The following is a 16,595-nucleotide window of genomic DNA, read 5'->3' as shown; positions in this document are numbered from 1 at the left end:
TCTGATGTAGAATAATAAGTCTTTCAGTAAAGTAGCCTATGATTCCATCCTCTCCTTTTGTGCGAGCATATTGCAACTAAAGAAGACTACTTAACCTACAGTGAATATATATTTGAATGGTGAGGTTCACAGAGAAACTAAATATTAGAACACTGACTTCAGTTTTTAAATTAAAACTCTGGGTCTTATGAGTTTGAATCTTCTCACTAATTCAGAGTACTCTTATAGGACTGCATTAGCCTCTAGTTTATAACACTTTCTAGATTAGATCATAATTCTATTCCTCATTTAATTTGTCAGCTTTGTATAAGCATTTTTCACTGTACCAAACAGCAAAAATGAACAGCTCCAGTTTTGCTGAACAAATAATTCACAACAATGTTTTGCCCAGGGTTTATCTGGTGCACCGGTCACTCTATAACATGGTAAGCTCATTTCTTACATTATAACTCAAAGACCCCCATACCCTGTTGTAAATGTGTTAAGAGAACTTATGTAAAATAAAAATACTGAATGGCATAACGTTCCTGAAAATGAGATTAACTGTAGCATTCAATTTAAAGTATTCAAAATACATAACCACAGCAAAGTGCTGGAGTTTGAGAAAGATTAATCTCCTTTTGATTCACACTTCCATATATGTTTGAGACTTTTCCATGAAGGTGTTTCAGCTTTCATGTTACATTCTTATGTAACATAATCCCACCTACACAAGAAATATGATAAAAGTATTACTAATAACGTAAAACTGGTGTGGTTCTTTTCATGTCTCACAATTTTCTTACATCTTAGCACAGTAATTTCTCTGTTCTGTGTGATCTATAGGCTTCAAGGCCAGAAAGATTGTTTTTGATTGTCTAGTCTTATTTCCTGCATAATACAAATTACAGGCTGTCGGCTAGTACATGAGAGACCTTCTCTTAAACAGTTTAATGGCTAAGAACCTAGGAAATGTATTTTTAGACTTCCTGAAGTCTGCTCTTCTGACTTGGGTCTCAAGAGTATGCCAACTAGGTAGAGAAGTATAGGCACATTCTTGCCTCCCAAGGTGGATAATTAGCATGACCTAGATATATGTACATTTCTGAGAGTTATATATACTTATTAAGAGCTATAGGGCTGAAATACAGATCTTTTAGGTGTTTTGAAAAGGAAAATATTTATTAGACTTTCAGTTTACTTTTATAACAGCTCAATAAATGCAGAATTTTCAAAAACCTGTTTCTTTAACAAGCGTATTCATTTCAGGGACAACTGAAATGGGTAGTTCTGTTAGCAAGGTGTAACTCTCTCATCTATTTTAGAACACTGAATAAATATCAAATACATGTGTTTTCCTGGAAGAGAGAATAAATGAGACATAACAGTCATTTATGAATGACTTATGAATTACAAATTAGTAATTTTTATTACATATTTGTCATTATATAAAACTTGAGATAGAGGCATTCCTGAGAGGTAAACTCATAAAATACAGCAGGTTTTATTTCTCTGTGTATATTTATCTGTCTACATCCTGAACGCAGCTACATGTACGTACCTAAATGTGTATATACTAACAAAAATGGTTGAGGAATTTGTGTTTAGAAATATAAATTACTTGATCTGTTTTACTCCATGTATTCAGTGCTTCCCAGTAATTTCAACAGGAATACAAGAATTTATTCTCTTCACAGTAGTCTGAACAGCTCCTTTCTCTGCTCTGAGGAAGTATGTAGCAGTCAACCAACAGTGGGACTCAGGTGGCTTTTTGTAATGTTCAGAACACAGATTTGCTAGAGATATCCTGTCTCATATAGGATATATGGTTATGTGTGAATATAACAGTTCTATACAGATAAATATGTTGCACAAGAATTACACATAATTACCAATTCCCAAGTTTACTTTTGTTCCTTCAGTCTTGTACTTAGATACTTTTATATGATTCTTTCCTGAAATAAAATTTTTCTTCTAATATTATAATATAGAATACATGGACTGTATTCTTATTTGAATAATTAATTGCAGAGAAATATAGAGACAAAAAATCTGCTAAGGACATTTAAAAAATCAGTTCATGATTGACAAAGACACAACTACATTTTCATGTGTTTGAATGTGTATAATGATGTAAACACCTTGAAGGATACCTCCAAAATTCATACTTCGCACAAGCATTCAGGTGAAATCAGAACACCAGTTCAGTATTTGTACCACAATGAGCTGGGGGTGTTTAAATTAAAATAGAAATTTTTGAAATCTCGCATCGTCTTTGTGACGATGGAAACAAACACTAGTGTTGCAGTTCAATAGAACTACGTCCAAATGACTCCTCTAAAACTGAAAACTACATAACAACTAGTCAGTAGCTGCAGTTGATACAAATAATATCAAATATCCATTTAAATAATCATCCATTCATAGTGCAAATATCATTGTCAAAGAGGCATTTGGCTTTAAAACTAAAGTATGCTTTGTTTTGCACAGGTTCCATAGCAAAATTGCATCTTGTAACTTATATGTACACAAACATAATTTTTGATGGTGATTTGCCTATAAATGAGCTTGGAATTTTTTTTTTTTTAAAGATTTCTTATGGACTTGTGGAAATACTAAAGCATCTTGTAAGACAAAGTGATTAAGCAGAGCCATTAACTGAGGAAATCAAAAGACTAGCTTGTATTACCAGCAAAATGTATGTAATGCCTTTTTTCTGAGACTGAAAGCACTTATCTGGCACCTTTTTGAAATGACCCAAGTTCTTCCTAATAAAGATACTCAGGGTCAATGAAGTAGGAAATCAGGTAAATTATTTCTGACTTTTAGTCCCAGAGAGAGATGTTACCGTTGGTTGGGAGCAGGGTCACATAAGTACCAATGTAGTGGAATCAGCTAAAAATTATGCTTCATAAGCAGAATATTAATGGTCACAGGAAGATATTTTGCCTCTTTTCCTTTGAGTGGATACTCTTGAAAATGGGATAGCCACAACTCAAGATATGGAATTAGGACAGACCTATTAACTAAGGGTACTCCAGTAGAAAATTTAGATATACTCACTTACTGCTGAATTTTACTTTCCAGGCAGACTCCCCTCTGTCTGAAGAATATGCAAAGGCAGATGAAATGAATTAGACCCAGCTGCTTTTATTTCCTTCCACTCCCATACAGAGAAACTACTCAAGTCAATACTGTGATGCCAACTGTGCCAGGTGTGGCTTACCAGTTTCTCTGGTAGCCTCTTATTATCCAAGGTTGCTTCTATACAGCTTTATTAGTTGCCAGTGAATCAGTCCAGATATTTCCTTTCTTTAAAGAACAAATGTCTACTGTAAGCAGGCAACAAAATTAGCAGAATATCTAAGTCATAATAGCAAATTACAAAAACAGCCTCTAAATGAAATGCTGTGCTGATCAGAAAATTACTGTGAGTGCCAACAGAAAAAAAAACAGAATATAACTTTAATGAGGATAAAAAGGACTTCTTTCTCTAGAATAAATGAATTCAATACAGAGATTCAGTCACTTTTGTTTCCTCCCAAGTCTGGAAAAAAGATATCTGGATAACAGGTTGGTATCTATGGAAACCATTAAAAGAACGATGAAGGCAGAACTTCACAGCAAAGTCAATGTTCCATGGTCCATACTCATTTCCTATGAAAGTCTTCTCCTTTGTGCTCCTAAATTTCCAGTTCATTGCACAATTTCACTGTTCTACTGATACTTAATTGCTCTTGATGAACCCTTGAAGTAAAGACAGAAAGCCAACTTCAAGCAATTAGGAACGTCAGGGTTATAGAAGGACTTGAATATCAAGAAACAGATACTCTATTAGTATCAGTGCAAATTATGTTGTTTAATTAAAAGACTTTAAAGAAGATTGGATAATTCAAATTTTGGTTGTTTCTAAGTAGCTTGGCATATTATTACAGCCAAAGAAAATTAAGAGTTAAAGAGTAGGTTAAAAATTTTGTATGCAGCATTTTTATTTCTACAAGAACAATCAATTTTGACCAGACTATTTAAATATTCTTTCAATTCTTTTGCAGGGAGTCATTCTTGGTAGAAAAATATCACTATGATGTGCATTTAGAAAGCATAGTCCACATTTTCAGTTATACTCATACAATTTTAAAGTGGTTTTCTTAAGAGTTCTTCACTTTCTTTAAATTTAGTATCTTTAGAAATTGTGATCATTTACTCTGGAATTTAGTATGCCTGCATGTAAACAAACCTTAGAGATGTTTGAAAATATGCCTCCTTGGGGCTCTGATTTCTTTCCACTTAGCTAGTGAAGCTCCTTTGAGCGGGATTGATTGGATTAATGTCAAAATGAGTTGAGACTTCTGTTCTAAGTGAGATGTACAATAATCTCCAATCACTTTTGATTTTCACTGAAATAATAGAAATTAGAGCCTGTTGGGTTCATTTGTTTAGTTGCTCTTGTAGATTTCAAGGACTGAATTTTACCCTAGGAAAGTTTTAGCTGTAGTACAATCTTGGAGTGAAGCTGAAATCTTTAGTGTCACTCTACCAATGTATTTGGCTCACAGGAAGGTTCCAGGATATTCTACAGAATATCCAAGGAATACACCTCTCTCAAATATCTGTTTCATTGGAAATGCCTATAAAACGTGTATAAAACTCTCATGGAATTTCATTGTGCAAAAAAGACTCAGATCACTGCAGCTTTAAGTTCTCCTCTGCTGTGTACATTTATATATATATAAATAAAAAGTTTGCTTTAAGGAAGACATGCCTTCTTTTCCTATTTCTTTATTGCTTTTTTTACCTTTTCAGAGTGACAGCTTAACTGTTTTCCATCCTCAATAAATCCCCTCATACTTTTTGGCCTGAAATACATATCTTTCATGTTGAATGAGATCTAATATTATTTTGAAAGGTTTTCTGTCAGCACACCCATCTTCTGGATGCTCAAAGTGGAGCTTTGTGTTGAGGAAACCAAAATCTTAGCTATGTACTATCTTACCTTACAATGTTTTCTGAACCCAGCAGAAGTCTACACTTTTGCAAATATAATATTTCTTATACATTAAATCCCTCACAGTTGTACATTTATTTTCTTTCCGCTGAATCAATAGATCTATGACATACATATCTATGTATATATGATACATGGTAATTTTGAGTGATGTCAGAATGATTCAGATTATGGTAAATGCTTTATTTTGGTGACGGAAAGGTGCTAGAACTCATGGTGTGGACTGGATATGTGGACCATGTGGTGACTTTATTTTGAAAATAAATGTGTTCCCCTTTCTTCAAAAGATTTTCTTAATATTAGTGGCAGGTCCATACCATTTCTTTTTTACTGCCGATCAGGAATCAGACATCTCAGATATAATTTTGGGTACATGTGTGACAAGACAGAATTTGCATTTCTGTTCTTGATGTCGATTGGTTTCTTCTGAACCATGTACTTCAGACAGAAAACTTCTTCATGTTCTGCTACAGTTTTTCTCCTTAGGGACCATTAATTGATCACATTTCAACATAAAGTTGAATCTGCATCTTCAAATGACATATTCCAGGGTTGCTTGGCATCACCCACTGAAGTATAAGGAAATTACTTACTTCAATGCACCACAACAAACACTTAATGTGTAGTTCATTATGATATTCAACAAAAATTTGAACACGTTGACCATTAAAATATAAGGATAATATAAATATTTATTGGAACATATATGTGTAGGCAAAGGGGCGTGGGTTACACAAGAACTTAATTGTAATCTTTTTGGTGAACAGCAGCCTCTATTTAATTATATTTATGAGGTTTTTTAGGAAAAAAAAGTCATTATAGAAAAGATATTATGTGTAGCTACTGCTCTTTGGAGTACTTTGAGGAGCTTTATATTTTAGTTCACTAATTTATTAAAAAATGTAATTCTCATTAAAAATCATGTTAATTTCATCGAGAATACTTTTAAAATTCTCATGTTCATAATTTTGTAAATTATACAAGACTTCAGGATGTTTGTGACCTGTTAAGGTGAGGATAAATTTTAAACATTATTGATTTTTATATCAGTAGAAGCAACTGTGAGATTGAGCAGGGAAGCACAAGTTATCCATTCTTCTGCTGTAATGTCACTTAGAAACCATTTCAGTTACCCGACCTTGGCAACCCCATTATGTGTAAAACTCCTAAATTAACTCACTTCAGTTCTAACAGTGAGTCTTTCAAATACGCTGCTATCACCTAGGATACACAACTATGTGAACAAGTACAGAGAGTCAAGAATGCCCTCCATCCATGTTTTGCACTTGCCAGGCAAAAGCCAGCTGCAGTTGAGAAGGCATGTAACTGAATCCAAGGCAACAAGGCACTGAGCCAAAAATAATGAGCTGTGCTAGAGCTCAGGGCTGTACCAAAGCATTTACACGGCTTCTGGACTGTTGGCGGCTCAGGTCAAGGAAGGCTGGAGGATGGATGTCTCGCAGACCCACTTTGAAGCAGGTCACACAAAAGCAGATGAGAATAGTATAGGCTTTTCTACAATTCATTGAGGAACAGAGAGTGTAAGAGGCCAAGACAATTTTAGTTCTTTGAAAACCGAGCAAAAACGAAAATCACAGTAAGATGAACTTGTGGTCGCAGTAAGGTTAATGACTGAATTCCACATAGTTTGATGTTAGGGGAGGTTACTGGCACAAGGTGATGTTTGTGTAAGCACTACATAACACACCATTTTAATGCTCCTGATTGTTGAAGGATTTATTTAAATTGTTTTTATTTTTCAGTGTCCTAATTTTCCAATTGTCAAATCAATTGTGTGACTGATAATTAATGAGTTAGTGGCATCACTTTGGTGTTACAGATATTGTACCGTAGCTAGTGCAATACAAAACTTGCCCTCCTTTGGCAAGAAGTTGACACATATAAATTGCCATTCTAAAGTCTTTCTTCAGCAATTAAAAACAGCACACCAAATACCAGCACATTAAAAGCCTCTAATCTAATACAATAAATTGCAGTTGTACTATCAATCCTTTGGTATAAACACTTATTGTTCATCTGGCTAACATTTAATGGTTTGCTAGAGACCTGAGTGGTTCATGATTTAAAGCTGCGCATAATCTCCAAAGTAATAGAACAGGAGTATGAACATACTATTAAGGTATAGAATGAGTAATATATGTAGTGAAAAGTAGGCTATTTACATAGAAATAAACTACGGATAAAAATATGCATAGGCTTATGAGAAGTGCAATATAAAAAAGGAAGTAATATATGTCACTACATTATAGTTTCTGAATTATAAATTCCTTTCATTGCTCATCAAAAGAATATGAAAAGAAGGAGATAGGGTTTATAAAAAAAAAAAAGAAATTGTGTGTTTTACATTAGTTGTAATATAAGTTTAGTTGTATTACTATTAATTACAAAATAATTCTACATGACTTTGACGAGGTAAGGCCCATAGGTGGAAATGGTAGTTTTATTAGACCACCTCCAATAGTTGGAGAAAACAGACAATGTTTCTTTGGGCAAACATTTGTTTTGGGCAAACAAATCCTTTTCCATCCTTTTCCATGTCTATTATGAGCAGCAAATTCCAGATTTGCTTCAAATTCAAACAATTGCTCTGAGCAGCATATTCAAGGGATCTAATAAAAACATGAATCCCCTTTACAAACCTTACCTTGCCTATGTCTTTCCACCACAGCTGTGACAACTCCACTGCTAAAGTTGAATACAAGTAGGTGATTTCCATGGGACATAAAAGGAACTCCTAAGTATTTCTGAACATATATATCAGAAACAAATGAACGCCAGTATAACTAAAAGATTGCAGCTCTTCCTAGAATTAGGAATAGCATCTACAAGGAGTAATGGATCAGGAAACAACTTTGTGTAGCTCTAAAGTTATGAGACAAGCTTTTACATGGGATCTCAGTTTTATGTTATACCCTCATTTGTGTCAGTTGGTTTTGCACCTAGACCAGGTTATACGACCTGAAGTACTGACAAAGGTCTCAGCACTTGACATCTTCTGAGCTTTGTTTCTGCCTTTCTCTAAGGGACGATGACAGCTTTGTAAATACAGATAAAGCTTCAATAAAAACTTTGTGAGGAGATTATCCAAATCTATATTTACAACTAAATGACAAACAGCAGGTGCATCCAGTGAGATGTTACTGGATTTTGTATTGCTTGCCCAATTGGAGAGGCTGTCTCATCTCTCCTTCCTCTGTCAACACCAGATCCCTGCCTTGTTAACACCCTGCCCTAATTCTGAAGATACATTGATTTTTTTTTTCCTTTTCAATTTTCCCAAAGAACATCTATACAATTAAAGGAGACGGTGATACTTCAGTCATTTATACTCTTCAGCACAAATTACATAGTAAAGTTTCTTAAAAATGTTTTATTGCTTACATTTCCAAAATAAGAATAATTCATGATATAATCACTCAGACTTTTGCAATCACTTTTGCTACTGACCTTCCCTACCTCTCAAGGAATAGAACTTACAATGAAAGATTGAACTGGTGCTCCTCTTTTTTTCCTTCATTCCTTTCCATCACTCTCCTAATTTGTTATATTGTCACATGTTACACATGTGTGTTATCACAACTGTTTCAAGGTCACACGTTTCAGTAGGTGATATTAGTGTAATTTCAGGATAGTCAACAAAATGAGGTAATTTTTCACTGGTTGAGGACATGGTTCGATATTGAGGGATATTTTCTGTTACAAGCAACTGGCATTTGTATAAATATAAACCCTTCCCATCTATTTGAACAGATATACATCATTATATTTGCAGAAGAAGCATTGTGATTATCAAAACATAGTAATAATTATTTCTATACTGACAGGATAAATCTAATAAAAAATTAAAATATGAAAATCAAAATGTAGTCAAATGATTAGATGACTAGTGACTGGTGTTCAAATTATGTCACATGGCACATCATTAAACATTAAATGTAGCTAGTATATACAAAGTAATTTTTTGGTGAATATAGTTGTTAAACCTTTAAAAATAAAAAATATAAGTGTCTAAGTATTGTCCAATACTTGAAAAGGTTTTTTTTTTTGCTAAAAATCTGCTCTCCAGATCAACTAATGATCATAGTATATCTTCATAATATTTATATTTCAATCCTTTCATACAAAAATAAATTCTTCAGTGCTGTACATACTACAAAATTTATTCTGTGTACAGAATAGAAAAATAATTCCTCATTATTAAAAATGATATATAGTGTCAAGGTTCAGTTACTATAACAGGTCATTTTAAGGTAACTCTACCCAAGACATCTACTGATTAGGAGTAAAATAGCAATAAGAAATAATAAGGAAGTCATACATACAAGGTACTATTAAGAAAAACACAAGGAGCAGCCATACAACAAACAAAACAAAATGGTCCTATAAAACAAACAAATTAGTAGATTGGTTTTCATAACTTAAAACTTTTGCTAAGCAAGAAGATTTAGAGCTCCAGAACACACACAACCCTTTAAATGGTATCCCACCTATACAGGTACACAGTCTTTCCAGGGAGTCTGATATGAAGAGGAGTGAGACACTACAGATTTTTAATTACAGTCTTTGCATCACGTGAACTTTCTAGGTTTGGAGACAATAAAGCCAAGACAACAACAAAACTGGAAGTTTTTTTCTAATTTAAGTAGTTAGGAAAGTATGACCATGCAGATTGGACTTCTGATTTATACAAAGAGTAGGTACACCCTGACAAATGCTTAAGATGAATAGAACTGTATTATTCATCATACATAACAGAGAGAGATTAAATGGCTTTTAATGGCCATCTTCTTATCATAAAAATATATTTATAAGATGTCTGTAAACAAGTATCCTTGTGGCAAAACCTGGTGTTTATTTACACAGGGAAAGTCTTGACCCTACTGCACATCTCCTCCGGAAGAGAGAAATACATGGCTGGTATTCTTTACATAAAAAAACCCAAAAAGAATAAAAAAACCTGAAATAACTCAACACTTCTCTTTGTCGTTCATTCTTCCTCACTTCTTTGTCCAATTCTTGTCGCAGATATCACTCAAAGTGATTAATATACAAGGAAAATCTCAGGACAAATGCGATTGGCTGATAGCAGACTTGCTAAAGTCAGTGCTATTCTGACTTAAAACTTACATCAAGTTGTGGACTGACCCTGGACAGATTATCTCCAGAGAGTCCAAGTTGAACAACATCATGCTTTTTTTCCTTGTCTGGCGGTTTAGACTACAATTTTTTTGAGAACAGAAAAAGGCATACCTCAAAACGTGGCTGTTATTTCATCCTGTACGCTTTCTATAACTGTAGCCTTCTTTATCAGTGCCAAAGCTCTACATCTCTCACAAAAAACCAGGAGACAAACTAAAAATGGTCAGCCTGTACTTAAGGATAATTCTCCTTACCATGATATCCATGAAATATTTATTTAAGGATATACCTACCTCATGTTATCAGTGCAAAAATTTTACATTTATTTGCATTACTTATATATACATTAAAGTATACCGATGGCATTAAAAATAAAGAAAATCATGTTATACCTTTACTTTTACCTATGGATTTGGTGAAATGGTTCCATGAAGAAAGCATTTCCAGACAAAAAGAGAATAAAGAAGAGGAGAGAAACAACAGTAAGAGTCATGAGTACGTGTAAATGCAATACTATATGAACATGAAGAGACAAAGTATAAGGTAAGTGCCTGAAGACAAATGGAGATGCAATCAGTGTCATATTAGGGATTTAGTTTATTTCTTCCCAATCATGTACATGCAGAGAAACACAGAAATAACCCATGCTTAGATAAGAAAGACTGTCACAAAAGTAACATGGACAACAGTTAGGAGGAAAAAAATCACTGATTTTGTTAGGTAGCAAAATTGTACTCTCAGCATTCCAGAAGCCAGGAGCAGGTGCTTTCTGCACATTTCCAATCAGCCATGCATTAATGTAAATGGACTCTTCAATGTGTACAATGTGGCAAGCTGAGTATCTTCTTTCAGGAGCTATCTGAAGAGTGGTCTTGCGCTTTGTTTATCTTTTACAGAATCACCCATAATTGTATTTTCTGATACATGGAATTTTCTTAATCACTTTCTTATTTCTCTCACCTCTTTTCAGTTATTGTATTGCAAGAGGGGGAGTTGAGGATGCAGGAAGGACAAAAGCTTACGGAGCAAACAAAAAACCAAAAAATGAAATAAGAAAAGATGTGACTAAAACCATGTGTTTATTTGCAGCCAAAGACAGCTTTCAAGCATTTGCCCATCAGTTGCAGTGATGGATTCAAAGCAGCTACAAAACAAGAAGAAACAATGAAAGCAGAGTGGAAAAGGAACAGAGCCCATACCTTGGTCGCCCATCATCAGGTGCGCCAGACCTTGAAGGGAAACAAGAGCACAGTCAGCAATGAACAAGGGAGCACGGGAAGGTGGTGTTGTCACACTGACAAAAATGTTTTGTGACAGGCATCTGTTTCCTATGAGATGTCTGTATCACAGAGGGAAATCAAAGAGCATTTTTCAACCACTGGTTGGAATGCTTTGGGCTACGAGTAACAGAACTGCAATTCAAACACTGGGTGCTGTTTTACTGTGAGGTCTTTTTTGTAATGTGCAGTAGTTGGGATGACAGAAAACAATAAAATGCTTTCAAATCCAACCAATTCCTTTAATAATCCATCTATATTTATCATATTTTGATTATATTGCTTTGAATACTTTGCTGGGAGGACTTCCTGTCCTCTACAAGTGAAATGACATTTAAAACCTGGAGAAGTTTAAACCTGAAAAATGGGCTGGGTCTGATCTTTTTCCCCTCATAAAAATGAGCATTTCAGGTAATTAAATAAAATTTTTTCATCACACTGAAATGATAATGCAAAGGAGGTCTCCTTATTTGTGTGAAATGTGACAGTAGAATGAATTTGTTCTAGAGAAGGCAAATTATTACATATGCAATAAAAAATACATAGTAATAAAGAAAATTTAAGTGACAGCTTCTGCAACTACTTCATAAATCTGAGAGAAATAAATTTTCCTTTATATTTGTATTGTGAAATGAAATTCAATCATACCAGAATAGGTCTAGTGACATTTCAAAACAGATGTCCATAATGATAATCACTCAACCAGAGCCAATTTTGCTACTCTTTAAGGAAAAATATTCAGCTTTTTTAATCCATGATAATAAAATGATACTTAAATTCTCACTGAGTACAATACAATGCAGGGAAAGCATTTTTCTAGAAACATGAGGGTTTTTCACATTTTATGTCTGATTTAAAAAACAGATTTATTCTTGTTGAACTTAGCTGTTTTAGGATCCATTTTAGAAGTTATTAATTGTTCATGTGTTAAATGTGCTCCTCTTCTCCAACAACTACAAAAAGCCATACATTATTTTCTTAATTGCAGTGAATTGAAATTAATTCACACAAAGAAGGTGAGCAATAAAATATCCTACTCTTTATTGGAAAGCAGACTTCCTAGAGAGTTCCTATGATTTCTAATTCACAAAGAAAATTAGGTGCACAAATGACTCATAGAATTTGGGGGGGGGGTAGTTCAAAGATACTCCTGACTGCAATCAGCCTGAAAGGATTTGTATCTTATCAGTTCCAAATCTCAAGTGATGTTATAAAGCACACTGACAATGGTTTTGCTGAATTAGTGCTTTTTAATGTCACCCGTTTTAGATGTGTAGTTAAACTGAAGGGCCTGATGTGCCTCATCTCTTGTGCAATAAATTCTGTTTCCAAATACAGTGCTCTGCAACTGGTGGGATTACCTGGGGCTTACAGCAATGTAAATGAAAGCTGACTGTGATCCTGAAGGGATGCCTGCATAAGCATTGCTTGGGAAACATCACACAGCTGTACCACAGTTTGCAGCTTGTGAAAGTAGAAATGTTTTCATGAGTGTTCTTTATAAGTGTTGATGCAAGAGAGGCATCCTAAATACACAGCAGTGTATAAAGACCAGCTGAGCTTCGTTCTTTTAATGCTGGGTGTTCTTGCTTGGATCCCTTGCCACATGGCCTTTTGGAAGTATCAGTCTCTTCTTGTGATTGATTAACTTGTTGGCAACTACAGCAAGAAATCTCAGACTTTTGACTTGACCTTAACTGTATTTGATAGAGGAAAAGTGAAACCAGTCGAACATTACAACACCTTTTTCTTTAATAAAACTGTGACTTTGCAGCCACTACTTTATGTGAGTCTTTCAGCTCTTCGAAAGTATGAAGCAAATCACTGTCATGTCTCCTAGGGGAATGCAAAGAAGGTTATCTCTTACTAGCTCACATTTACATATGACCTTTTTAGCTATACAAAACCAAACAAAAGAACCAGATTATCACTGCTTGATAGCTACTACTTTTGTTAAAATTATATGTGAAATTGGTCAGTTGCAAATACATAATTCTTACATAATTTGGGAAAAAAAATGTAAATGGCAGAAGTGCCTCTTGAAAATATCATAGAAACCACTTGAATTTTAAGTCACTTACAGTGTTATTCAATGAAAAAAGGTAGTCGAGTAAATGTAAAAAACATACCCTACTCCAAACAAACATCTATCTATTTAAAAATTCAGTACTAGTCTTCAAGACACTGTATTTTGTTTGACTCTCTCTGTTACTTTATTTGAAAGCAGTAGGGTCGCCTATATTTACTTGCTAAAAGCACATAATGATACCTACCTTATTTTATATTTTTGCAATCTATGGATGAAGGCTATTGGAAGAGTGAAGAATTACTACTACAGTACCTGTTTCAGAGAGTGGTTTAAACTGATGTAGCTAAATCTAGCATGATAGCAATCATTGCTAGATTTCCAAAATAAAAGTCTGCTTGTATTAGAGAGTACCACAACAAATAGTCATGGAAAGTTCTAGCCTTAACTAGCCATGTATAGGCATCCCATACATTGAAAATACTCATTTGTGCACCATTACTTCATTAGAGGACTGATAAAAGCCTTTACTTTGTGAATTAGGAATTCAACATTTAGTAGGAATCCCTCATGCGTGATCCACTCCAACTATATCCTGAACTTGGCTCTGAGTGGAGAGAGTTAAGGGGCGCAGGGTGGGATAGTGGAAGTAGATATGAAGATAGGATATTTTCATAGTTTGGTGTGTGAGTTTCATGCAGAGCACAGGGCCAAAACAAAACTTAAATGTGATAAACCTGCAGTGAACATGTTCAATCCTAGCACAACTTCAGTAAAATGAAAAAACTGCAGCTTTTCCATACCAGCAGTATATATATATACATAAAATTAACTCTGTGAATAGTAAATATTTCTAGGTTTTATGTAGCCTAAATTACAGAGATGTTCAGATATCATAGAGGTCAAAGACGAAAAATCTCAGTTAAGTTTTCATGTTGTGCTTTGGGTATACACCATTCTATGTTTCCATTCTTTACATATGCATCCTTTGTAACTTTAATGTATGTATCCAGACCTGCATTGGAATAAATTTAAGGTTGCAGTTTTAAGAATTAGATTCAGGTAAAGTCTGGATTAACTGTTATCCAGGCTTTATCTTGTACTGCTGTGCATAAACGAGTATGTGAAATGCAATTGAACCTCCTTATCTACTCATACTGAACCTAATTCAAATTTTAAGACTCATGTTGACACCAGCAAGAGTTTTATGCACAGATCAAATACAAGATTAGGTAGTTCTTTCTAGGCTTTTATATTTTTCAGTTAGAATTGCTATCCCAGTGTTGTTGAAGACATTTTTATCTCACAATGAAAATGAAATTGCATTGTATGTGTGTGACAGTGCACACAATTAAAGCACCAGAATTGTTTACATTTTCTTTCTCCTCGGGTAACGTATATTTTCACAAAATTGCACAGCATTGTCTGTGTGTTAAATCTGAGCATCTCTTTTCACCCTTGAATAGAGTAGCATAGAGAAATGTAGTACCAATACTTCCAGGTTTCCTTAGAAAATTGCCACTGAGCAGGCAGTGGCCCATGGTGACTTGAAACCTGCATGAACTTAGGCCTAACAGTGGCTCACTAGAGGACCCTGGGTCAGAGTAGTTCCAGGGAAGTCACTTTGCATATGGTTAGTTTACAAACTCCTTGTTTTAAAAATATTTTTTAAAATATTGGAATAAAATAAAAGCAATTTCTCAGTTTAGATAGATAAATTAATTTTTCAGATAGATAATAATTTCTCTAGTATGCAAAGATTCACCCCAGAGAAAGCACTTGTAAATAAAAAAGCACTTGTAAATGAAAAAGCACCTGCCCCTTTTGGCTTCTAAGTAAAAACACAATATTGATTTCCTGAAATAACTGATCTGTAAAACACATTCTGTACCATTAAAACTATTATATATTTGTATGATTTACCAGCTAATAGACTTACTTACCAATATTCAGGCTAGATGGCATTATGCTTTAGTTTCCACTGCCCTAGGCCATGCTCTCTTTAAAGGTACTTAATTACATACCAACATAATTATTAAAATCACATACTGCTTCTTTCACAATGTCCAAAAGGCAAGTGCAATATGCTGAAAAGTTAGACAGAAAATCTTTTTATTCTAAAACTTTGTGCTGTAAAGGATATTAAAGTAAGCAAGGTTTATAGTGTTAAAGAGAAAAGCGCTTTCCATTTTCCTAAGCAATTAAAAGATAGATATTTAACATGCATTACTTTCTTATCAGGAGGATTTACGCTCCACACTAATGAGACAAATAGTTTCTTGAAGTGTTTTTCATACAGAACATTAGAAGAAATCAGTCCTTCTGCAAATCTCCTGAAAGATTCTGAAGGGTGATATCAGTCATATGAGTACAAATCCCATTGTTTCAGTGGGGATATTCTGGAATTACACCAATAAGGCCAAGATTAAAATGGAGCTTTGCTTGTGTTCTGTATGGAAAAAGAAATCACACTTATTTAATAAACCTGTATACCTTTATGGGTAAAAAATGCAACTTACCGTATTGAATGAATGTGTACTTTTATAACATTAAGCAGAAGGGAAAAAAAATCACTAAACAGAAGGGAAAAACAAGAGCTTAGGAAAATAAGGTAGAAAGCACCCACCTTCCACATAGTTGTCTTCTGTAAGCACATAACAGGGAAGGAGAGAAAAGGAAAACATTCATTAAGCAGCATGCAGACTGGAACTTGCCATTGCATGTCTTCATCATGCAAGGCATCAAACACAACATGCAAGTGCTCCATTGCTACAATCCAGAGGGAAAAACAAAAGCACCAGGGAAGCAGTGTTTTGTCTATTTAACAAATTTTATGTGATATGAAATAAAACAATACTCTTTCCAAAGTGTAAAAATTGTACAGCATTTACTGCAGCTCTTTGTACATGCAATTATTATTATTATTAGCCATTAATCAGAAGATCTTCTTGTAAGACTTTTATAACTATATATTTTAAAGCCACCAGTCATTTGTGATAGGAATTCTAAGTTAATTTGGTTCTACTTTCCTATTCTGAATTTTCCTTAACAACCCGTACGAAATAGGTGATTTTAAATTTCAGATAAGCTAAATTTTTGAATACGCTGTGAAGATGTTACCACAGGCAGCATGTCTGATCCTGCAATC

General features: G+C 34.3%; 1 protein-coding gene across 9 annotated transcripts in view; it reads right to left on the bottom strand.

Annotated features, from left to right (window-relative positions):
* NRXN1 (neurexin 1) overlaps positions 1 to 16,595 on the bottom strand; it is a 708,974-nt gene that overhangs the window by 621,000 nt on the left and 71,379 nt on the right. For 7 of the 9 annotated variants that reach the window (XM_039384935.1, XM_039384929.1, XM_039384934.1 and 4 more), the window contains exons 2-4: positions 16,074 to 16,091; positions 11,344 to 11,373; positions 10,537 to 10,548 (exon numbers count right to left, since the gene is read on the bottom strand). In XM_039384935.1, coding sequence (XP_039240869.1) covers positions 10,537 to 10,548; positions 11,344 to 11,373; positions 16,074 to 16,091 — 60 coding nt within the window. The remainder of the gene's footprint in view (positions 1 to 10,536; positions 10,549 to 11,343; positions 11,374 to 16,073; positions 16,092 to 16,595) is intronic. The other 2 variants (XM_039384930.1, XM_039384931.1) reach the window with 2 other exon arrangements.

This window comes from Pipra filicauda, unplaced genomic scaffold (assembly GCF_003945595.2).
Source record: "Pipra filicauda isolate LSUMZ 115617 unplaced genomic scaffold, ASM394559v2 scaffold386_size940508_pilon, whole genome shotgun sequence".
NCBI lineage: Eukaryota > Metazoa > Chordata > Aves > Passeriformes > Pipridae > Pipra > Pipra filicauda.
The sequence above is the reverse complement of the archived record's forward strand: the minus strand, read 5'-3'. Positions and strand labels throughout refer to the sequence as shown.